Source organism: Peromyscus maniculatus, chromosome 2 (assembly GCF_049852395.1).
Source record: "Peromyscus maniculatus bairdii isolate BWxNUB_F1_BW_parent chromosome 2, HU_Pman_BW_mat_3.1, whole genome shotgun sequence".
Taxonomy (NCBI): domain Eukaryota; kingdom Metazoa; phylum Chordata; class Mammalia; order Rodentia; family Cricetidae; genus Peromyscus; species Peromyscus maniculatus.
The window spans coordinates 169,038,227-169,064,382 of NC_134853.1; the positions used below are offsets into that span (position 1 = coordinate 169,038,227).

The 26,156-nt window shown below is 42.6% G+C and overlaps 1 protein-coding gene across 21 annotated transcripts in view; it reads right to left on the reverse strand.

Annotated features, from left to right (window-relative positions):
* The window catches only part of Camta1 (calmodulin binding transcription activator 1), an 862,623-nt gene that overhangs the window by 821,330 nt on the left and 15,137 nt on the right, over positions 1-26,156 (reverse strand). For 19 of the 21 annotated variants that reach the window (XR_013049495.1, XR_013049498.1, XR_013049496.1 and 16 more), the window contains exons 2-3: positions 12,747-12,816; positions 7,486-7,604 (exon numbers count right to left, since the gene is read on the reverse strand). Coding sequence is in view for 14 of the 21 variants with exons in the window: in XM_076565705.1 (XP_076421820.1) it covers positions 7,486-7,604; positions 12,747-12,816 (189 nt within the window). In the remaining 7 variants the exon portion in view is untranslated. The remainder of the gene's footprint in view (positions 1-7,485; positions 7,605-12,746; positions 12,817-26,156) is intronic. The other 2 variants (XM_076565704.1, XM_076565699.1) reach the window with 1 other exon arrangement.

Genomic DNA, 26,156 nt, shown 5'->3' on the forward strand with positions numbered 1-26,156 from the left:
AATTCCCATGGTCTTACGGTCCATTTTTTTTTTTTTTTTTAAACTAAATACAGAAAGCCAGGAAAGGTGATCACGATTTCCCAGTCTCCTCTTAGGAAGACATCAGCCATGCACTCGGGCTCTCCCTGGCTGCCGGCAGCTCGGAGTGCATCATCTGTAGCTGCACTACCTGCTTCTGTCACAGAACCGGTTTTTAGCACTAAAAATGCACCTTAGGGGCTGGACAGCTGGCTCAGTAGTTTAGAACATTTACTGCTCTTGCAGAGAACTGGGTTGGATTCCCAGCACCACATGGTGGCTCACAAACATACTTAAATCCAGTTCCAGGGGTTCTTCTGGCCTTCTCTGGGACCAGGGACACACACAGTACACATACATATATACATACATGCAAGCAAAACACTCATATATATAAAATAAAATCTTTTCTTTTAATGCATCTTTCACAGAAAACCTTGAAGCTGACACCAACATGTGATGCCATTTAAAGAACTGAATCAGAACGAGGAACCATTTGCTTACTCTAGAAAAACTTTGTACTAGAAGAAGAAACAGAATTAATAGTTCAAAAACAGTAGAACAGGCAAATGACTTGAACATTTTATTACAGAAAGTTGTTGGTGCTGCAGGAGTCTGAGACCCAGCTCCGAGAGACTCAGGGATGCAGCAGTTATGTTCAAGTTAATAGCTAATTGATGACAAAACAGAAGAAATTCCACACTGGACAATGAACCCAGTGCAGTAACAACTCCAATTATGAAGCAGTCATTTGCCATCAGCAACTTGCAATAGTGTAATTATTCCTGGCTCTGGACTTCAAAAATATTAACTCAGAATGCAGAAATCTTGTAATAGTTCATCTAATAGAATGCCAACTCCCACAGACTGGTTTCCAGTAAAGTACACACTTCAGCTGGGCAAGGTGGGGCATACCTGTTATCTCAAACACATCCCACTCCTGAGGCAGGAGGACCGTGAGTTAAAAGCCAGCCTGGCCTACTAAGTAGTCCCTATCTACATAGAGCAATAAATAAATGTGCTGTGCTCCTTGAGGCCTCTGTCCTGGAAATAAGAACCGGCCTGGCCACCAAGTTACACACAGACGTAATTTCTACTTTCTATGTACCGTCTTCATTTCTGGAGACTGCCATTACTCATCATTAATAGGCAAAATGTCCAGGTGGTGGCACATTCTGTGATTCAGGAGGCTGAGGCAGGAGAACTGACAAACATGGAGCCAGTCTGTACTACACAGCCAAGTGCCAAGTCAGAAGAGCCTTCACTGCAAAACTGTCTCAAAACAAACAAACATACTTTTTAAAGGAGCCAGTGAGATGACTCAGCAGGTAAAGGCACTTTGCCACAAAGCCTAGCAACCTGAGTTTGATCTCCAGGACCAACACAGTGAAAGCAGAGAACTACTTCCTCAAGCTGTCCTCCATCCTCCACACATGTGCACACATGCACACACTCTCTCAAATAAATAAATAAATATATGCAATTAAAGGTATGGAGAGATGGCTCTGCTCACAAAATGCTTGCCACATTCAGCATGAGGACCTTAGGTCAGCCCGTCAGCACATACACATACCTGTAATCCTAACACTGGGAAGGAACAGACAGAAGGGGCCTGGAGCTTGACGCCAGCTAGTCTTCCAAGTTGGTGAGCTCCAGGTTTAGGGAGAGACTCTATCTCAAAAAGTAATGTGGAGAGAAACTGAGGGTGACACTGTACATGTGCCTCCACATAGACACACATGATGCACACACATACATGCATACACACAAACATGTAATATGTCCATACATCACACATACTAAAGCAAAACTATTTCCCTAAGAAATGAATGATACTAAAATAAAATCACCATGCAAGACATGATATACTTAAAAGGAAATGAATCAAAAAAGTCAAACAGTTCTACACAACAAAAAGATTACAAGTCATTGAGTAACTGCTAGATTTTGAAAAGAGTCCAACTGAAAAATGTCATGACCTGTAATCCTGCACTTGGGACATTGAGGCAGGATAGAATTCAAGATGCAGAGTTTAAGATCGGTCTGAGATACATGAGCTTCTATCTCAAAAACAAGAAAGGTGTGGGAATGGGGGCCTCAGGGGAGAGAACACTGAGAAGGGAAGTTAGAAGAAGGGGAATAACAATAATAATAATATTATTATTATTAAATAGTAACAGTTCTTCAGGACAGAGCAGGAAAGAATATGTTCCAGTACCTGCAGGGGTTGCACTCCCCAGCCACTTATTCTAAGAACACTATTTAGCATCTCTATATACCACACTTTGTGTCTACACTATGAAGGTAATCAAACAGCCTACCCTCACAGGGTTTATTCAAGAGCTAAGTAAGAGTACTCATGAAGAGGAACCCACAGTGCCTACCCTACAATCAACTGTCAATAGACACTGGCCTCCATGATTGCTACTGTAGCATCAGCATCGCTCCCGTGTGGCCTCAGGCCTCGGGAGCACTGTATCTACCCAAGAAAGCACAGTCTAAAGCTGATTTGCTCCTAGACACAACACTCCATTTCTTCTCAGCTGCAAATAACATTTAAGAAGGTAAGAAAACTATATAGCCCAATGGGTTAGGAAAAGCTAAAATAAACTGGAATGGTGGCCCACACATTTAACACCAGCAGCACTCTGGAGGCAGGGGCAGCCAGATCTCTGTGTTCAAGGCCAACTCTGTCTACGGAGTTCCAGGACAGCCAGGACTATACTAAAAGACTCTTGTCTGGGCGGAGGGGGGGCACGACAACAACAAAAAGATAAAGTTAAAATAAAAGTGGCTAAACTAAGACAGAAATCACCTAATAAAAGCCTTCCAGGGGCTGGAGAGATGGCTCAGAGGTTAAAAGCACTGACTGCTCTTCCAGAGGTCCTGAGTTCAATTCCCAGCAACCACATGGTGGCTCACAACCACCTGTAATGAGATCTGGTACCCTCTTCTGGCCTGCAAGGACACATGCAGGCAGAATACTGTATACATAATAAATAAATAAATCTTAAAAAAAAAAAAAAAAAAAAAAAAGCCTTCCTCTTCTAACTTCCAGCTTCTTCAAACACTGGGATATGAAGTCACAATACTAACTCTACTCACTCACTTTTCAACTCAAAACTACATTAGAGAAGGGGTTTGCTGCCTACACTAATGTTGTTTAGTTTGAGATCTCACAGTGAAAAGATAAATAACTGTTGTAGAATATTATTTTAAATGTGTTATATTTGTTTATGCTGTGGAACATCTGTTTAATAATGCAAAGCTGTGTTGCATTCTTTTATGTTGTGTTTGTTTAACTCTGTGAAGCTGTGTTACTGTGCCTGTCTAAAGCACCTGATGATCGAATAAAAAGCTAAGCAGCCAAAAGCAAGGCAGGAGAAAGGACAGGCAGGGCTGGCAGGCAGGGAAAATAAAGAGGAGGAAGATCAAGGAGCAAGAGAACAAGGAGAGAAAAAAGAAGGGGCTAGCCACGGAGTAAGAAGAAAAGAAAAAAGCCCAGAGGCAAAAGGTAAACAGGGTAATTTAAGGAAAGCTGGCTAGCAACAAGCCAAGCTAAGGCCAGGCATTTATAAGTAATAAGGCTGTGTGTGTGATTTATTTGGGAGCTGAGTAGTGGGCCCCTAAAGAGCCCAAAGAGTAAAAACAACCAACTACAAGTACTAGGATGCATTTCCATGGCACCACACCTGGCCTGGCATGTGCAAGTTCTAGCATCAATACCCCAACACTGTAAAAACAGAACAAAGTTCCTAGGCAACTTAAGAAAGCAAGTTCCAGGAACTGGGCAAATGGACCAGTCAGTAAAGTGCTTGCCACACATGTACATGAACTCGAGTTTGAACCCTAGATACCACCTGAAAAGGTTGCTCTGTGGCCAGTAAGATGGCTCAGCAGTTAAAGGAGCCTGCCACCAAACCTGTCAACCTGAATTCAATCCCCAGAACCTACATGGTAGAAGAGATCTGATTCCCAAAAGTTGTCCTCTGATTTCCATTTGGGCACTGTGGCACGTGCACATAAGCAATAAGTAAATGAAGCAATAAAATAAAAGCTATGCTTGGTCAGTGGAAGCTTGCAATCACAGGGGTGGGTGGGGGTGGGTGCGCACACTCACTAACAGCCAACCTACCACCCTACCTGGCAAACTTCAGGCCAGTAAGGAAGGAATCCTGTCTCAAAAACCAGGATGGGTGATGAGTAAAGAACTAATACACCTGAGGCTGACCTCTGGCCTACACACACACACACACACACACACACAAAGGGGGGGGGGATTTTTTACACATACATGCCCACATTACACACACGCACACACAAGATGAAGCTAGGAAACAATCTGCAGACCAAGAGCACTGCTATGACTCAATCACTCAGCCCTTTCACCCTACACGGCCGGCCTCACCTCAAAAAGGAAACACTGTTCACCTCACAGTATTAGAAAACTTAGAAATCATTTGGGCTCAGTCCCTAGCAAAAAGTAGGTACTCAGTGAACGGCACCACCTGAGTAGAAACAGTTCTAACTCTCCCTGTGGCAACACTACAGTGTGAAACTAGTTTTCTCAACACAAATGTTTACAGGCAAAAGTCTGAGTAAAGGAATGCCTCCAAAGTACAAATGAGTCCCACTGAAGCCAGGAATCACCTGTGCGGGGTGCGGAGAAGAACGTGGTGGCTGGAGGAGGACAGCTGCCACTTCTCGGCAGCTCTGGTGCCAGCCCTGCTTTTCATAGGTTGCTCAGAGTGAGATGGGAACACAACTTCAACACACACTCAGCTGCTCTCAGGCCACACACCTCTTCCAGAGTGGAGTTCCTTGTCCCAGGAAGTGGGATTTTAAGAAATGTAGTCTTTGTATAAAAAGCTTTGCAACAAGCCACCTCCTTCACGTGGTTCTCAACCAGGACACAGCCATCTTAGTCTACTCGAGGAAAATGGGCTCATAACTACGACACTGACAGCACTTCACTCCATGAGCCAGCACAGGGATTTCATGGGCAGGGAAGACTGTACAGGATTTTCCTCTCCTGGGAAAACAAAGGGTACATCCATCCAATACCATGAAGACAACAGGAGGAAGAATTCAGGAAATGCCCAGCCAGCTAAACCATGGAAGTACCTACATGACCACACCCACTTCTTCTTCCCTGTGGTCCAAACCAGTCGTTAATAAAACAGGGACAGGTGTGGTCACCACAGGCATCTGGAATTCAAGTTCCCATCTAAGCCTTCCACTTTACACTAAGCAATCCTCTGGTTCTTCCAGAGCCAAGAAACAACAGCGATCCCCACACAGAACTGCAGGCCAATCTTTCCACCTGGTTTTCCTCGGAGCTTCTGTCAGTGCTGAGCTGACAAATCACTGCAAGAAAGGATGGCTGTCCATCAGCTGTGCTGTCCCCACCTCCGTACCTTCAGCAACACACACACTCCCCTTTGTGCTTGCTGCGGCAGCAACACCTGCACAGCACAATCTATCTTTTCTCCTCAAGACCTGCAGTTTCCTATTTCAGTTGTCTGAAAGGGGGTCAACAACAGCAATCCACAGCATGGGAGAAAACAGAGAGTGACTCCTCACGTCCTCTATAAACACTGCTGCACATGGTGGCTCACGCCCGTAATACCTACATTTGGAAGGCTAAAGCAGGAGGACCACAAGCTCAAGGCCAGCCTGGGCTACATATCAATACTTAGTCATGCACACACATACAGAAAGTCCTTGATGGTGTTTTATAACAAAGCTAGTATGGTAGAAAGTGGAGCATGTAAATAATTTAGACTTAGAAGCAAATAAACACATGGAAGTTTCACACTGAAGTCCCTGATCCAGCCACAGTGACTCTCAGACTTGTGAGCATGCTATCAGATAGTCTCTAACCTCACTAAACCACACTGACAGTGTCTATTCCTTAGGAAATATAACTGGGAGCATGTTTATGTGTTTTGTGACCATTATAAACTAGAGCTAAAGCATAAACATTGCGGTGTCAAATCTATGTCTCCTGGAGCATCAAGAGACACTGAGTTTCTGTGTAATTCCTAAGCTAGTAGAGAATTCCTACAAAGCTTCAAAAGTCTACTGTTGACAAGAGACAGTCCATGATGAAGACAAATGTTCAACATAGCTACTGTTTTTCAGGTCTAAAATATATGAAATCCTTAATAAGTAAAACATGCTGGTTAGACTCTGAGGCATCTAAGCTAATGCTGGCCACAGTAATGCTGCTCTCCCTGTAGAGCAAGGACCACCCATGCAAGAGAGGAAAACACATACCTCAAAAGATCTATTTAGTTGAGATAAAGCCACAAAGCTTAAGGTTCCAGCAAGTATTTAAAATTGCAGCTTGTGAAGTGAAGAAATTTACCCACAGCTTCCCGCCACTTAAAACAGAGTCAAGATGAAGCCTAAACAAACATCACTGTTCCTTCTCATGCCCTGCGCTTTAAGCTAACTTAGAAGTAAATAGTGAACCAATAACACAAATGGATTTATGCTAATCTGGAAGTAACCAGTAACCCCAGTCACACAAGTCAAAGGAATAAATAGACCGATAAGACATATACCCAGCTCTCACCATCATAGTAACTCAATGTCACCTTACACTGAAATGGATAATACCCACCACTAATGGCTATTACCCTTAAATACCCAGATTTCAAACTAAAACTTTAGACAGCAAAACAACACACTAAGATTCCCAAATTAAAATTTAGCAAAAAAAAAAAATCTATGTACTCCATCAATCTACTCTTTACCTAGATGTCAACTATGTGACCTACAATCTAGCCTGCAGTCCTAACAGAAATTCCTATTACTAAGGCAAAGCAGTCAATACTTGAAACAAGCTCTCTCTCTTCATCAAAGAACTGATAAGCCTGTCCCCAACTCTACAGACTTCGAATTTCCAAAACACTGTTTTCTGTGGAGCATTGGGACTGTAGTCACTCACCTGTGACAACATAGAACTCACACTGACCTGAGATGCAGGTAGATCAACCACCAAATGCAAGATGCCAGAGGCAAGAAAACACAGCACACACTCATGCTGCTTTAGTGAAGTCACATGCACAGTATACAGCTCTTAGCACAAGCCAAGCACACCAGCGACAGGTCAAGACACACTAGTTTGTGTCAACTCAAGATTAAGAATCCTTTTCAGCCGGGCAGTGGTGGTGTACACCTTTAATAACAGCACTTGGGAGGCAGAGGCAGGTAGATCTCTGTGAGTTCAAGGCCAGCCTGGTCTACAGACCTAATTCCAGGACGGCCAGGGCTACACACAGAGCAATCCTGTCTTTTTTTTTTTTTTTTTTTTTTTTTTGGGGGGGGGGAGCTCTTTTCATTGACAATTTCCTTCTTCAAGCTATTGAGTTTAAAGCTAATATAAAGTAGCTCTACGCAAAACATCCTCAAGAATTCACCCATAAGATAATATGCCCTTAAGAATTGAAGTTTATCTACCTCATTAGTGTTCCAGCGGTGCCTCTCTTTGGGTAAACTTGAACATTTCGGCAGACATTCAAGCAGCTTTTTCGGTAAAAAGATTTTTACATGACTACTATTGCTGTTCCCATGGTCATCTATAAAGAAGAAAACAGTAAATTCAGAGAAAGAGAACGCCTCCTCCAAGCACACTGACAATGTCAGAAACTGCCCAAGAGCATCAGGAGGCCCCAGTCCTCCTAGTTCCTCATCTACACACTCTCAGATGGATGGCAGCAGGAATCTGCCTGTGGGCTCTGACAGACTGAGCTTTACTCCACCACAAGCGAGCACACAGGAAGTGCCCCAGAGCAGCCCAAAATCAGATTACTTTAAGGCTCTTTCAGTGTTTCCAAGAAACATCAAAATCACAAAATGATTTAACCTCACGAACCCCAGAACTGTTTATTGACCAAGTTAAAAGTTTCATGGTTTTTAAATTTGAAGAATTATAATTACATGTGACTTTTATTCATAAACTAAACATTACTTTGTCTCCTATATTACAAATGGAACTTATTCTTTCTAAGGGAAACCACAGGCTCTTATAAGGAATTTAAGCCTGTGGTTAATTAACAAGTAATACAGAAGCTGGCCCTTCTAGGCTGTACCTTAAAAATCTATCACTTTAGTTAAGTTGATTTTCATGCACCTATCTGCAGAATTAATATAGTTCATCAAATGTAGCTCCTTCTAAAGGAGTCAGAGAATTCATTACTTTTAGACTAGAGAGCAAGTCTGACTACCTGATGCTTCCTAGATCATTTCTTTATATAGCATTTATTTCCATCATTTATTTACATATCATTTTACTTTTTCACTCCTTTAAAGCAATCCCTTTCCCTGCCTCCAAATTCCTTGCCATTTGTGGCAAATTCCGGTCAGAGTTTCAAATTACCCACTCCAATTTTTCATACGGAATGAAGTCCCCAGTCTACACCTGAGTCCTGGGGACAGAACATTACGGTAGACGAGAGCTGCTCCAGTCAAGGGCTCATCAGCTTTTACAGTGTCAGTAAGACAATACACACCCCCGGAGTGGACAGCCCACACCTGTGCAGGTTCTGCTTCTTTCTGTCTGTGTGATCTTGGGTAAGTTACTCAGTGTTTCCAGTTTCTCCACATCATGAATCAGAGAATTAGGGATCATTTAATTCTCCCTCAAGGAAAGTTTCTATAAAATTTAAGGTCCTTCAGCAACAGTATGCCTTACAAGTCAGCAGTCTTACAGAGGTCTACAGGGACTGCTTAAATATGAAGTGAAATACAGCAATTATTTATCCAGTTATTTCTGTACTTCTATTTAATACTGTCTTTTGAGAGATAAATAACAAAACTTTTCTAAGGTCACAAAATTCTCACCCAAACACTTCTCATCTGATTAGCATGTTTCTTCTTCTCATGGAAAAACTCAGAAGTAAATATTGGGCACCAAAACAGTCTGAGAAAATCTACTACATCATATAGAATATTTTATAGGGATTAACTTGAGAGTCTTAGCCTACTGACTCTTTTTTGGTCCATGAACTACACTACACACCTGTGCATGTCTCCTTTTAGGAGATCTAAAATTATAAGTTAATACCAAATTAAGATTCAACTTAAAAATATTGCTCAAAATCAAAAGGAAATAAACTAAGAAAACAGTGATAGGACATTCTTATTAACTTCTTACTATAAAGACTTTATAATCACATGTGCTCATGCATGCTCCCTACACTTCATCTCCCAGGGAGGTACATGGGTCATAAAACTTTAAAGCACAGAAGTCAGAATCACATGAGGTTTTACCTTCCTGCTCTCTATCCCTAATGTGGTTTATTCTCTCTCTTAAAAAAAAAAAAATAATGTAGCCGGGCGGTGGTGGTGCACGCCTTTAATTCCAGCACTTGGGAGGCAGAGCCAGGCGGATCTCTGTGAGTTCGAGGCCAGCCTGGACTACCAAGTGAGTCCCAGGAGAGGCGCAAAGCTACACAGAGAAACCCTGTCTCGAAAAACCAAGAAAAAAAAAAAAATGTGACATACACAATTTTGAAAGTAGAGGTAAAATTTGAAAATCTATATTCTATTCAATATATACGGGGTATCTTTTATAGAAACAGCACTAGGCTAGTACTCCGTATACAACAGTCATCTTCCTGAGAAAGCTATTTAAAGCAGAACAGAATATTAAACCCTGGTTTGTATTTCTATTTGTGGTCACAACCAATGCTAAATTTCTATCCCTTTAGTCTCTTTAAGAAACCTGGCTGTCAGCAGAGGGGAGAAGGTAGATGGAGAGAAGGGGAGAGGGATAGAGAGGGAGAGGGGAAGAGGGGGAGAAGGGAGAGGGACAGAGAAAATGAGAATAAGAGACAGAATGGAGTGTGTATAAATGTGTGTGAGAAAGTTGAGTATGTGTGAAAAAATGTTGGAATGTGTGAGAGAATGACGTGTATGTGAGAGAAAAAGAGAACACTGAGTTTGTGTGAGACAAATGTGTGTGAGGGAGAATGCTGAGTGTATGACTGTGTGTGTGTGAGAATGTTGATTGTATATCAATGTGTGTGAGAATGTTGTGTGTGTGTGTGTGTGAGTGAGAGAGAGAGAGAGAGAGAGAGAGAGAGAGAGAGAGAGAGAGAGAGAGAGAGAGAGTGTTTGTGTGTGTGACTGTATGTTTGCGTTCTTGTTCTCAATAATGCAACTGCTTGAGGAAAAGCTTCAGGCTTCCACTCTGACAGCAGCTGAAACAGTGGTGAGTGGACCCAAAGGTAAATGTTTAAAGAGGAAAGCATGATGCTATGTGAGCACTGTCTCAATCAAGTTTCCACCATAGCTCTCCAAAGGACTTTGCAGCAAGGGTTGTATGACAGACCAGCAGGTCCCCTTGCTCTGTTTTTAAACTGCACCATTTCCTTAATTTTAGGTTCATGCTGAACGTAAGCCAGGTGCTCTTAGGAACCATCATGATGGTAAATGCCCTTCTCCCAGCTTAGGGAAAAGCAAGTTCAATACTGGGCAGAGTCAGACCTCAGGAAGGATAATGCTAAACTCATACTTCACTCTTCAGGGCCAATTCTAGCACAGTGGTAGACTGGTCACCTAGAAGCACATGGCCCTGGGTTCAGTTCCCAGCACCAGGAGAAAATAATCCACTTCAGTGTTTCTGGTTAAAGTACAGTAATAAAAAACTTTGTTTTTATATTAGAAAATAACTGTTCACATAGTGATACTGCATAAAAATGAGCTTTTAATTAAAAGCTGTTTAATATTTTTAGAATAGCTGTAAAATGATTAAATAGCTGAACATGTGTGCCAGTTTTTAAATGCCAGCAATAGTATCTTAACAATAAAACTAAGGTATAAACTGGTTTCAACTGTACCCCCATATTCAATCCGAACAGTTAAACTTTGACACTGCAAAGTGGGAATGTCAACTAAATGACAGGCAAGCCTTTCATTATCGTTATCAACGCATGATACATGACTTCACAATAGCATTGCCTAACCTACTTCACAATAAAAAACGTAACTGGCGGGGCTCTTGAAATTGACAAATGATGTGCTTGGCTGACAGCTATAATTCTAGAGAATGAACCATCCTTTCTAGTCAACCTTCAAATATTTTCTAAATGATAATTTTAGAGTCATAGTGTAATTTAGTTAAATCTTTCTAAAATGTACAAAAATGTTCACTCAGCTAACTGGATTCTAACCTTCAGTTTTGTTTTTAAAATTAAGATTCACATTGCCAAATCTTTTACTCAAACCAAAGAAATGCATCTGGCCTGTTTCTGGAGTGCTCAGATTTCTGCAAGCTAAGTCCTAAGTGTATTAACTAGACTAGCCTGGTAAGGATACCTCCACTGTCTTTCCAGTTACAATAAGAATGTAACAGTTTGGGGTCTATGAACAATAAGAACATCTGTACTCAGGTGATGGTGACTCGTCAGTTTCTGGACCTCTAGAATGAACTCTACACATGCTCTGTTACAGCAATAAGTATAACTGCTAACTCTTACAGGGGCATGTGATCAACAGTGTGGAGAGAAAAAAATTAAAAAGAAGCTCTACACTTTTCTGTTTGGCTCTAATTATTATGTGCCTGGATTTAATTAGTGGGATAAAACTGGCTCAGGGAAACAAGCACACACTGGTGCATTCCAGGCAGCACAGCGCTCACAGCAACGCCCTGCCATGACTAACCTAAGACCTTCCAATTCCTGTAGCCAAACAAACAGGAACGGCAGCAGAGCACTGGTCGGAGCAGGTGCTGTTTCCTTCCAGTCTAAGAAGGGAATGCAACCCAACTATAATTCTCCAAAAGGAGTTTTAGTGATTAAAAAGCAGTTAATAATTTTAAGTAGCAAAGCCTGACTAGTCTTGTTACTGAACAACCTCTTTCCTCTCTTTGTGGAGTTGTATACACACCACTCTCACCCTTCCTACTCTTAGGTGGCCCAGAATTACTGTTTCCTCTCAATTGTGTTATTGCATCCCTGGTCCAGGGTTAAGGTTACTCATAACCCAGGTTCTGTAAACTCCTATTCATTCTACAATTACATTTCAATATAAAATATGGGGTAGGAACAGACAAAGCAGAGGCACCAAACCCTGCAATGCATCACACCTAGGCTTCGGGCATCCTCCTGTACTTGATTTCACTCAACTCCAGCTTTAGTAACAGGTGATCAGGTTTCTATTATTGACTAAGAGTAGACATCCGTGGAGGTCTACTGTAACACACCAGGCACCCAGACAAGACTTTATACTAGGTTCTCTTGTTTAATCCTCATGAGAAAATGTGATGTTTTAATCACCCCCCACTCTGCAGATAAAGAACTTGAGGGTTCAGACTAATTTAGACAAGATCTACTGTTACTCAACTGTAGCTCAACTGGGACTCAAAAATAATCTTTGGCTCCCACACACCACCACCTCGTCCTACTCTGCATCATCCAGATACAGTACTGGACTCCACAGTTAAGGATGTACTGTATAATGCCAACATTTGCAGGGGCTGTGACCTTTCTGTATGGCTGAATCCATCGCTTTAAATCCTCACAGAAAGCTCATGAGGAGAGCACTGTTTGTGTTGCCTAAAAGGATTAAGTAACTCATCTAAGATCACACAGCAGCAAAAGGCAGAAGCCAGGCCTCCTAAGTCCTGGTCCAGGGCTGTCTTCACCGCACTGGAGGAGGAGGTACTCTGGCTGCCAAGCCCACCCATTCCTGTAAGTCAAAAGCTTTTCAAGTCCTACCTTCTATAGGTGGCACGGTGTTGAGAACACAGTAGGTGCTAGTTCCGCAGAATACACTTTGGGAAACGCTCTAAGGAAACAGAAAATAAAATGTAAAACTAATCTTTGAAAGAGACATATTCTGGCTCTTCTGTGATATTCCTGCTGAAGATGCAAAACCTGAATCTAAACCATGAGGAAACATCAGATAAATCCAAAACATGGGCATTCCACAAAATGACTGGCCTGAGATCTTTCGTGTCAAGGCTCCACAAGTGAGAAAGACTGAGAGTCACTGACAGCCATCTGTGACCAAGGAGAATGAAGAGGCTACTAAACATGCACCAGGGTTCTGACTGAATTATTTTTAACAATAGTCAAAAGTGAAATGGGATTTGGGGATAGGATGTTAGAACTGTCTCAGTGCTAATTTCCAGGTTATGGCTGCTGTAGTTAGGAAAGACAACGCTCTTGTTTGTGAGATATACACAATACAGCATTTAAGAGTGGCGAAGACATTGGCATCTGATCTACAAACAGCTCAGAGGTAATAGTGCTTTGCACTGTAGGCTTAAGAGCACTTCCAAATTTAAGACACACGTGGAAACATGAGAACACGCACTACCTGTGTGGTTTTTATTAGAGTACACATGTGCTGTGTACAGAATAAACATAAAAGCAGCAATGTCCATGACATCCTCATCTGCAGTCAGTATCAACATTATTAACCATGTCCCAGCAACACACCCAACACCTCATTCATACAAGAGACTCAACTGAGGACCAAACAGCATTACATACAGAAACAAAATGAGGAAGTCAGAAGACATGGGCTCTGCTCTCAAGTCACTTCATTCAAAGAAATCTCAAGTGTTCATACAAAAACATACACAGGGAAAACTTTTAAAAGTGAAAAAAACATTTGGATATCTCCAGTCAATTATTTTCAGTCCTAAGAATGACTTCTTGTTTGGCTACAATACTAACTGAGACTCTATAGATTATTGGTCATATATTATAAACCGCTCATTTTTTACTTGGAAAAAACCAAAGACAGTTTCCAGGTCAACAGCTGAAGTACAGACTCCAGTTCTGTCATTTACTAGCTGTCCCTGGGAAGTCACTGAGCCTCTGTATCACGTCACCACAGAAAGGCAGGACAGCACTCTCTCTGATGGCACTCCCCTCGACTATCTCCTTCAAAGTAAGAGACTTCAACTATCACACCACCTTCACCAAACACCACTGTTACTATGTTAACAAGGATAACTAACATTTTCTAAGAGCACAGAAGTTGCTTGACTAAACTGGATGGATTCTATGATTTTTTCCTTTTCTTCTCCCTTCCAGCTGTGATAACCCAGAGCCTCAGAAGTAAATACAACAGAGCTTCCCATAACAACACAATTCCTACCCTGAGAATAGCTACTGGCTCCTTAAGTTTTCTCTTCAGTGTCTGCAAACCTCCCCATCTCACTAACATCTGCCAGCCTCCAAGCTAGCCTACTAGCCAGCCATACAGAGATGGCTGTTTCATATTCAAAGCTTATTTTCTGCCTATTACCAAAAATAATTAGCATTAAAGGTAATGGCTACTTAGGACATCTTAACAGTCTCAAGTCAAAGGTTTTAAAATCACTAGTGTTTGATGAGACACACTAACATAAATGGCCTTATAAACAATGGGTTTTCACATCTAGCTTCCAAGTCTGAGAGTAAGTGGTAAAACACTCCAAAGGGCAACAAAGAACTCCAACCCTGAGAGCACCATGACAGACACTATGGACAGAACTCAACTACACCTCCTCCACAGCACTGTCTTCAGAAGGTTCCCAGTTGATTTAAGTACAAAAGAACTTGCATAACATGGAAGAAAAACTTTATGAATCTTAAAACTTTATAAATCTTAACCTCAAAACCAGCCCCAAGTTCTCAAAGCAGATAAACGATGGCACAAGACAATGGGAAAAACACAAAACAGCCACCTTGACTAGACTCTCCTGTGCCAGGCCCTGCTTAAAGGTCTTTCACAAGACTGCACAAGTGCCATCTCCAAATGCCTCTCTGCAACAGTGCAGTGGTTTGGCCAAAGGAAGAAGTGCTAGTCTGCAGGGCTGGAGCCATCTTTCCTAGTTCCCATTCACTACCAACAAGTCAGGACAGATTAACCCAAAAGGACAGCACTACAGAAAACCAGAAGTATGGGTCCAAGTCCTCCCACAGCTGTGTGTGTCCTACTGCTCCACGGGGCTGTCAGGCCTTCAGGAAGCCTTTGGCCCCAGGATTAGGCAGCCCTGGAGATATAGGGGTCAGCAACTGCCTATTCCTCCCACCGCACACATCTCTTTACTCCTTCCATTTGTTCTACAAATAAGAAAGGAGCACATACCTCATGCCAGACAGTTGAGGGAGCTTAGACCCAACAGTGAACAAGGGCACCCTGCCACCTAAAGGGACACTCTAGAAGGTCAGGTGAACTGACCCTAAGTAGGTTCTTTAAATCATCATGGTAAGTGTACACTATTGTGAGAGCTTGTAAAGGACTGTTCTCCATGGCTCCTCAATGTGTCACTTTGGGAATGTAAAGACAGTGCTTGGTGACAATCATGGAGAAACCTGAATTCCATTTTAACCAAAGCAATGGGTCTTGGCCACAGGTGTCAACTTGGGAAATTTAAAATTCTGATGCCCAGGATGCACTTCTGATCAACCAGGGCAGAATATCTAAGGAGACCTATCTAATCATCTTTTGTGCACGTTCACAAATGACCCCACTGTGGGAAATAAACAGTTGTGTGACTCTGGACAACCACTCTAACTTTCTGTTTCTTCAAGTCAAATGGAAGTGTGACCTTGAATGAGACTTCTCCTATTTTCCCTTCACACTGGTCATCTGAGGGCTTTGTTCAAACCTCAGTTTTGATCCATGGGTCTCTATGGAGCCAGAAATCCTTCTCTAATAAGCCCCATAAGACACCAATGTCATGACTCATGCCACACCTTGACTATCAGGAACCAGATGACCAACTTGGGAGATCAGGAGTTAGAACTCAGATCCTCTAGTCCTGGTACTCCTCAACTGCCTAATTCTATGGAATGTACAGACTTTGATAATTTTTTAAAACGATGCCAGAATATACAAACAACAAGCACGGTATCTGCTGAAGTACCCAAGAGGAGCAATGCCTACAGAAGCTACACTATGTAGGTGAAGAGGCAGTACTGAAAACAAGAGAACAGCAGACATGGATGTTTTTGAGCTAAAATGACAGCTGTGTAAATGCAGAACTACCATTGCAGTAAGTAAGAACAGGGCAGGAACTGTCTCCCTTACTGTATCTTTTCATAGAGCCTAGGTCAGGATGTTATACACAGGCACTTTCGCCATATGCGCACACAGTCTTTGGATGAATTAATAAAACGCTGTACAGTAAATGACTAAAGGCCTTGAAAGAGAGAAGTGACAGGAAGAAAGCTCTTTACAGCCTTTGCAGTAAACACCAAGAATGTTAAAGCTAGCTAGCTAAGGGTCCACAAAGCTTATTAAATCAAAGGGGAGAGTAGCTATATTAAATGCAGTAAGCCACTGTCCCAATTACAAGTGATACATTAAACATTTTTGTCACCTGCTCTATCAAGACCTGCACTGATTCTTGAAAACCCAGTCACTGCATATAAGTAATCAGATTAAAGAGAATAACGGCTAGCACCTCACCAGTCTCACAGAGCATTCTAGGCATAGCATGTCATGAGTAAGGCAAAGTTATAAACTATGTTAATAAGCCCAAGTACCATCAATAGCTATATTAAGCATATACCAAAGTCCGGAACAGGTGTCCCTGTGTCCCTCATCTCTAAGCAGCAGGTCTGGTATCCACCCCCTTCTATCCCATGGCAGGAACTTCCTGGGTCTCTAAGCTCCTATGCACTGAGACAGATGAGATGGTACAGACTCATGCCCAGACAATCTAGGAGCCAGGCCAGAAGAGGCTCACCGCCTGCTGTCACTCCACTGGTGAGAACTGACCACAAAGCCATTCCTGACTGCAGCAGAGAAAGGCTCAGAAAAGAAAACAGGTTCAGAGCCCACTAGCAATCTCAGAAAAATGCCATCTGTAAACTACCTTTAATTGCAGAAGACTTACTCCTTTCAGAATGTCTTCAACTAACCTAAAATGCCACCTTTAATCCCTAGGACACTCTCCATCCAAAGGCAATCTAGCAGTTTTTCCTCCCTGGTAAACATGTTCTAACATACTCAAATCTGACTCTATATCAAGGGCATCCTTGAAGGGCTGTCTGTCCAGCCTGTTCATTCCATTATCTGCAGTGCTTGCTTCATTCAAAGTCTGCCACATAAAAGGGCAAGTATTTGTGGCATTTATAAATGATCACCATTTCCAAGAGTTCACGGAAAGGAAAGTGTAATGCCCTGGGCTTTACTCAGGCCTTCTGCCTCTTCTAACACAGCCCTGCCACACCATACCCCACAGTTCCCAGACAGTGCTCTGAGGTACTGGCTCTTGGCACTCCTGCCCCACATAACAGCAGATCAGTAGCCATGAAGTCTCAGTCCAGTGATGTTGTGGATATTTTTTTTTAGAACAGGTCATATCTCTTCATTCATTCAAGAAACTGGGTAAAATGAATTGTCACAGACACTAAGAGTCAATATTAAATTTTTGGCTACAACACAAGCCTGCAAAATAAAGTGCAAGGTCTGTCAAAAGACACACTTTGGAGACACTGCATGAAACCAGGTTAATGACATCTGAGACTGAAGAACCAATACAAGATGCTTTATCCTTTTCCTGAACTACAAAGGTCAATGGGGGGGAGGGGGGTCCTGTATGTAGGACAGAACAAAAATACTTTGATCTTATTTATCTCACCACCTTTCACAAAGTCTGAAATACCCTAAGGGCTACAGTTCTACAGAACCCTCCCAACACTCCGGAAGGGCTAAAAGGACTGTCTAGATGATAGCTCTTCCTCCTCCCTGCAGGCAAAATAAACCAATGAGACACCAGCTGCTAAGGAAGCTGGAGAACTGAAGTCCCACAGAGTTGGGCTCAAAGGCAAGCAAATGTCTAGGACAGACCACAACAAAGCTGCAGACCTAAGCAGCTTCTCAGAGCTGGTTTTAGAATGCATCCAGACTGATGTATGGCCAGAGAAATCGGGCTGATTCACCATGACCAAAGATGTGTGTAGGGTATAAAGTGATCTCAGAAAATTGGGGGTGGGTGGGTTACAGATATGAATCATATTATTGTTATAATTTTCATAAGTTTAATTTGCCCAGGAAACCAGTATATTCAACAGTCTGAAAATAATCAGTGCTTAATAAATGTCCTTGATTGTACAAATATCCATACTCCAAAGGAGCACACTCTGGAAACAACCATGTCTAAATTGCCCTGTGTTAGTGACACCTACAAACTCCTCAGAGACAGAGGGAAATATCAACAGAATCAAGCAGGCCCTCCACCTAACACCACATCACGTCACAAGTATCATCGCCCATAAAATCTTCAATTTAATCCTACAGGGATTAGCAGATATATGGCCATTCTAGAAAAATGACAAAAGCAAGTCTGGGCACTTGACTAGATCGCTGGCGAGAAGACAGGATCCCTGCACAGCTCCCAGCCTCCACAGGAACTTGGGGATGCTGCCCCACCAAGAAAGCTCCCAGAGTTAGGCAGAAAAAGTAAACAGGCTAAATAAAGCAAGGCATGGCTCAGTGAGAATCTTGTCTAAAGACCTTCAGGACTTCCCAAGCATTTTCTGGCTCGTGAATCATACTACCCATCACCTATCACTACAGCCCTAAAACTAAAGCTAAAGGAGAAAATGACATTGTTTGCACAAAAGCAATGAGGCACAGGCCAAGACAATAGCAGACATGCCTGCCCCAATCCCAGCATAAGTGCGGAAGTGAGTGAGACTCAATGTGAATACAGCAGAGCTAGGAAGAAAATCGAGGCACTGGGAAGGCCAAAAAAGGCCTTTACAAAGTCCATGTGCATTGCCTCACCAACTGAGAGAAGTGGCTTTCAATCCACATTCCTAGCATGGTTACCATTAAACTACTCAGAGTTCTAACAAGCTTAGTTATCAGACTGCCAAGCCCAGGGAAGATCAGAGGCAACAAATCAGAAGGGAAAAAGACAGTGCTAAAATCCCACACATCAGCAGAAGCAACGGTGCCGAGACAGTAAGGACAGGTTTTGTTTGTTTTTTAAAACAATAAAAATTAGACACAAGGCTTAGAAAGGTACAGCAGCTTGGCCTCATCTACCATAAAAGTAAATGCTCCACTCACAAGGCCCCAAAATAGCACAGTATTAGACACAGCCCAGTTCTACAACTTATGTCCAACAAAATGAAACTAAGTTAGCAAAGAAGATGCCATTAAATTCCACCCATTCTACATATTATCAGAGCAAAGGTGCAGAGTCTTGTCCCTTTAACATATAAAATACATCCAAATGGATTGACTCATTTCATCCTCAACAGCATCCTGATAGGGATGGAGGAGGGAGATGCTTGCACTGGTTCATCAGGGCCAGTTACAAGACAGCAATATTAATGACATGAAAAGGAACCTATGTATGCCCCTAGTATTGATACAGGCCACCTGAAGCCACATGACCACATCTTAAACTTCATCTGCAACATCTCTTCCATAATTCCCAAAACTGCAAGTTGCCATCCTACCATCTGCATCCACAGGACCTCCACTTGAAGCACTGCCCTAATGTCTCCTAGTCACACTGTCCCTCCTTCCCTACTATAGGGAACAAACTTTACAATGGACCTACTACAATCCCTGCCCTGATGTTGACATCTTCATACAGTCTTAAGCCTTGAGTGTGGGTGCACTTGCTTTAGCTTTCATTTCCTGGGTGAAACAGATTATGACTTCTATCACCTTGCTAACCAGCTCTTCTTCACGGGCTGGTAGAGGAAAATGCCAAGTGGAAGAGGCTCATTAACAGGAATTGAGGGTAGCCTCCCACTAAGTGAATCCTCAGATGACCCTGGGAGCTTGGAAGCTAATCCTTCCCCATGAGAGCCCAGCCCTGACTAACACCAAAATGGTTGGTAGGTTCATGAGGCCCTAGGCACCACTTAGCCACATCCTTCTGAACTTCAGACCCACAAGGAACCCTAGGGTAATAGCTGTCATGTTTTAAGCAGCAAGTTTGTGGTCATGTTTTACAGCATCAGTAGATTAACTATACAGCCACAGCCCAATAGGTACAGCTGCCCCATTTTTGTTTATCTCCTTAAACAATCATTTCACTATCATTTCCTTTGATAATCTGCATACACCACCAAAATTCATTTTTTTAAAGAGTGTTCAGCCCTCATGTGTGAGTGCCTGTGTACCACTTATGTGCCCAGTGCATGCAAAAGCCAGAAGAGGGTGTCAGATTCCTGGAACTGGCATTTCAGAAGGCTGTGACTTGCCATGTGGATACTGAGAATCAAACCTGGGTCCTCTGCATAAGCAGCCAGTGCTCTGAACCACTGAACCATCTCTCCAGCCCTGCTACTAAAATTCCTCAAAGAATCACTCACCTATCTCTACTTCTCTATTCTCTTCTGCTCTGACAGCAGCATGACAACTATGATCCATTCCTAAACCTCATACATGGTGACCTGGGTTCTTGTTCAGTTGCCTCTCTGGCCATTCTTTCCCAGCCTGTACTTAATCCTCTTCCCCTTTCTACCCTCAAATACCTTCTCTTCCCCATGGCAACCTCAAGCACTACACAGAACTTTCCTAATTCTTTTGCAATCATTCACTCTATCCAACCAAATCACAGTTACTGCTCTGGAAGGAAGGACACAACACTGAGCCAGTCAAGCAAAGCTGTGGCTTCTATGGTATTTTATGCTCCTGCAGAACCCTCCAGATGGACTCACCATTTTCCACTTTGCCCTGTGCCAAGACTGCCTGCCATGAACTTCAGCAACAGGGTCCCTTGCTGTCTGACAGTGCCATGATAAAACAAAATATGCTAGATTAAACCCTGAGCCCACATTTCCAATGTGGCTATTTGTGCACATACTTTTGCATCATTTTTCTCCTGTATTCACTTACTTTGGCCTCACCAAGCTGCTAGTAGATGTAGTTCAAAATCTAGGAAGCACCTTCTATCAAGACCTACACACCCAGCTACAAGATTCATTCACTCACTCAGTGTGGGTGTATGGGTGTGCACATATGTGCACATACTCAAGCCCAATGGCTCTTTCTTCAAGCAAACACTATCAAGAGTTCTTGTCTGGCATAATTTTCTGTAGATACTGATCATCCCTTATTTGCTCATCAGCTCACTTTTAAACAAACAATACTAAACCCAGACACTCATGCCCATCCTCTAGAAACATGTATGTAACTGAGGAAAAAGGTGAGTGAGCAAGCCACTCCAAGGCTGTGAACAGAAGAGCAGACTGCTGTGCATGCTGATCTGCAATGTGGACAGAGAGGCCACGAAAGCCTGTATGAGTCTCATCTAACCAGAAACCCAGAGACAGACAGGTAGAGCCATCAAGCAAGCACATGTGAGCTATAGGCATGCATTCTGGGGGAGGGCTACCCTTCTAGGTCAAGAGTAGATGTGGCCTTGCCTACAACCATGAGAAAGTACAGATCCCCCACACACAATCATAATCTGATAACTTCAACATAGTGTGTGTGTAGATGAGTTGTGTGTAAAGTGGAGCCCAAGAGCCCCTATTAGCACTGAGAGGAGAACCAACTTCATCCCATCAATTCTACTCCTCAACTAAAAACAAAAATAGCCGGGCGGTGGTGGCGCACGCCTTTAATCCCAGCACTCGGGAGGCAGAGCCAGGAGGATCTCTGTGAGTTCGAGGCCAGCCTGGACTACCAAGTGAGTCCCAGGAGAGGCGCAAAGCTACACAGAGAAACCCTGTCTCGAAAAACCAAAAATAAATAAATAAATAAATAAATAAACTTTAAAAGCTACAGGGTCAAAATATAACCCAAGAATCTCTACATATCTAAACTATCAGCCCACCTGGTCACCCAGAACTCTTTCTCCAATTCTTTTTCAGTTACCCTACACAAGCCCTCCAAAGTTCTCAAAAAAAGCCTCCACCCTCTCAGGTTAGCTTTCATTCTATATTACATTTGCCTTGATAGCATTAAATCCTACCTGTAGTTCATGTGACATCCTGACTAATGTCAGTCTCCCCCCACTCCCCTCACCACGCCCATTTGCTCTGTGAGAACAGGAATAGAGGCTGAGCCTGTCCTTTCCTGAGCTTTGCACAGACACTGTTATTATCTGCTGAGTAAACGACTTCACTCAAAAGCACATTAACACATACCCCACAGTAAATACCAGAATATCTTCTGCCTCCAACAACTGCGTAAATGTCGATGCCACACGTTCCACCTCCAATAATTACAGACGTGTACACACACACACACACACACACACACACACACACACACACACCATAGAATATGTTGATTTTCTATTAGCCAGAATGTATATTAACCAGCATGCCAAATTTTTTCTATAGAGGCAAACTATCAGCACACTTTCAGATTAAAGGAACACACAGGAACTCACAGGCTGTAGCACAGCTGCTTGCTGTCTAAAACCCTACAAAGTCTAGTTCCAACCTTGAACATCAGTGTTAAATCAAAACAGCTTATTGCCTTGATAAATTCAGGTAGCAGTATGCTTAGAAGGTGAGATGCTCTACTTCCTGAGCTATGCAGGAGTTACAAAGCATACAGGCAGATCCATCAGCAGGATTTTTAACTCTCCAAATAGATACAGATTTAATATAATCTCAATTGCATTTCCTGTAGAAACTGGAAAGTTGATTCTAATATTCAAATAAACACAGGAATGTGTAATAGCCAAAGAAATCCTAAAAAGAACACAGCTGGAGGCCTGAAAACCCAGCACTCAGGATGCTGAAGCAGTAGGACTGCAGCAAGTGGGAGGCCAGTCTGGGGTACATCAAAACTCAGCCTCAAAACAAAACAAACACCATTGTATCACAAAGCTCAGTCAAAGATGAAGACTGGTGATGGTGTAGAGAGCGCAAATGAGGGCTGACGCACGAGAAAAAAATATTCACATTGACAGTCAAACCACTTTCAACAAGGCTGACACTTCCATGAGGAAAGAACAGTGTTTTCCAGCAAATAGTACTAAACAACTGGCAAACGGACATCCACAGAGGAATGGAAGCCTACTTCATACCACAGACAAAAACTAACACAAATGAACCAGAGACCTAAACATGAGAGCTAATGCTATAAATTTAAGAAGAAAGGATAGACAACGCCGGGTTTCAAGACCTTGGATGAGACCATGGCTTCTTAACTGTGACACCAACTAATAGATACTACCTTACCAAACTGCAAAATTCTATGCTTCAACAGACAATCAAGAAAATGAAAAGACAGCCCACCAAATGGAAGAAAATAACTGGTTAAGAACTGATATTCAAGCCGGGCGTTGGTGGCGCACGCCTTTAATCCCAGCACTCGGGAGGCAGAGCCAGGCGGATCTCTGTGAGTTCGAGGCCAGCCTGGGCTACCAAGTGAGCTCCAGGAAAGGCGCAAAGCTACACAGAGAAACCCTGTCTCGAAAAACCAAAAAAAAAAAAAAAAAAAAAAAGAATTTAAAAAAAAAAAAAGAACTGATATTCAGAATATAGAAAGAACTCTGACAATTCAGCAGGGGAAAAAAAAAAAAAAACCTGACTCTACAAAAGTAGAAATAAATCAGGCAGACACACACATGGCCAACAAACCTATGCATCAAGGGAAGGAACTGGAACCCTCAGCCCTGCTGGTGGGAGCACCATGCAGAGCAGCCACTTTGCAGAAGAATCCAGGTTAAGAGCAGAGTAAACTGGAAAACAGCACTTCCATCTTAGGCATGTTACCCAAGAAAACAGAAAACATGCCTACACAAAACTTCTTCCAAGTTCACAGCTGCATTTCTTAACAAGAAATTCACATGTTCAACGACTGACTCGGGATGGGGCAGACACTTACAGGGGACATGACACCCAGAAAAGGAGTGAAATGACATCAACTTCAGAGCATCATCCCAAAAGAAACTTGTCAGTCCATGTACATGAGATATCCAGAACAGACAAACACACCATGACAGGAGGCAGATTAGTAACTGCCCAAGTCAAGGAGGAATGGGGAATGCCTCCTAAAACATACAAAATTTTGTGTATTAATTGTACAAAATGCTGGATTCCAATGTGACATTTTCATACATATATGTAGTGTGCTTTGATTTCAGGAGGTTTTTCTTCCTGGAGCGATGAGAATTCTGTGGATTTATGCAGTGGAGACAGCAGCACAACTGTTACTATACCAAAGAACAAAAATGGTCATAGTCTATGCGATGATGTATCAATTCTACCTGAGCAAAGTTTTTTTTTTGTTTGTTTGTTTTTAAGGAATCAAGCTGGGTGTAGTTAACACTTACAATCCCAGCACTTGGGAAGCAAAGGCAGGAGGATCAGGAGTTCAAGGCCAGCCTCATCTACACACAGAGTTGTAGCCTCAGTTCCATAAAACTGTGTCTATAAATAAATAAATAAATAAATAAATAAATAAATAAATAAATAAATAAATAAGACACACACACACACACACACACACACAGAGAGAGAGAGAGAAAGAATCAATTCCTTTTAACTACTGAGACTCCTTATACTTTCATCTTTTGTTAAGCTGAGCACAATACTGAGCAATGCTTCCCTGTATGCAATCTACTCAAAGTCATCACTATGAAACATCAGTTGCTAAACCCCTCCCCCTTACAGTCTTCCAAACTGTTCTTTCATAGTCTTCAATTTGCTTTCTGTAATGCTATGAGAAATCATGAAAAACAAGATAAAGGACAGCAAGGAGATGTGAAAGAAAGGCCCACTGAGGTGCGCACACACGGCCCCAGGCACTAAAACAACCAGGCTCTTCCTCCCATACCCATTCTCAGGGCACTATTTTTAATTACGTATATACATGTAGGTGTGCATGTAGATATGTACACAAGGGCGGTCACCTGCAGAGGTTAGCAGCATCAGATTCCTAGAGCTAGAGTTACAGGCAGTTGTAATCCATGTAACATGGGTGCTGGGAACTGAACTCCAGACCTCTGCCAGAACAAAAACAGCAAGCACTCTTAACAGCCAAGCAATCTCTCCAGTCCATGTCTTACATGTCTACCTAAGGATGCAGAACTCCAACGACTAAGCTGACTGCCCACAACCAGGGGAAAGGAAATGAAGCTTACCCAAAGATCTGAACCATGAGACCTCAGCTGACAGTGACATCCACCCCCCATACCTGTTATGACATACCTGTTAACGCCCACAGGGCAGAGTACACAAACCACTGTATTCTGGGTACCCGACTCTGCACAAAGCACAAGCTTTGGAGAGCCACAACACCCACCCACCAGTGATTTATTTCTCATACACCAAGAATGGTTGACCAAGAACCTCAGCCTCCAATCTGTAGCTACAATGAACATTTTCCATTATATTTATTTATTTGCGTGTGTGTCTTTGTATGGAGATTAGAAGGTTTGTAGGAGTCAGTTCTTTCCTTTTACCATGTGGTTTCAGGGGAGTAAATTCAGGTGGCCAGGCTTAGTGGCACACACCTTTATCCACTAAGCCATCTTGCCAGCCCACAATATCTTTTACACTGTTTGATGGAGCCAGTTTAAGGTGCCATGACCCCTGCAAGTACCACAAGCCCCCTCTCACATTCTCGTCTCTATTGAACTCCTCTATATAACTAGCAAGTCACACATCCTAGCCCGCCTCCACCAGGACAAACATCTAGCCTACAGACACAAAGCAGGGTTCAGTCCAATTCTGTCTTGAGTATTTCTGTAACTACTGAGCCATCAAAGGTGAAGTACGATTATGGTGAGCACTAAACTAGGGTCAAGACATGCATGAGCCATAACCAGTGGCCACAGCAGGCAACATCTGCACAAAACTTAAGCTAAAAACTGAATGAAGAAAGCCCAGTTGCTAGAAAACAATAAAAGACAACAGAAGAGACAGAAGCCTTGGCATGGAAAATGGGATCCCAGCTCAGCCCAAAGTGTCTCTAGAGAAAACTTCAGTGCAGACTCACCAGGGACAGTCCCCGATTGTCTTGCTGCTTCACTATCTGTTCAGGTACTCAGTCTCTGCTCCAAGACTAGAACTGCCCCTATTCAGCCTGTCTTAAGTGGCCAGTCTCTTAAAACCCAAACTGTAGTAACTGTTTTGAAACAAGATTTCATTATGTATGGCTGGTCTGGAACTCAATATATAGACCTGGCTGGCTAGCCTAGAATGCATTACAGGCTTGAAAATGAGACATCACCATGGCTTTCTCGT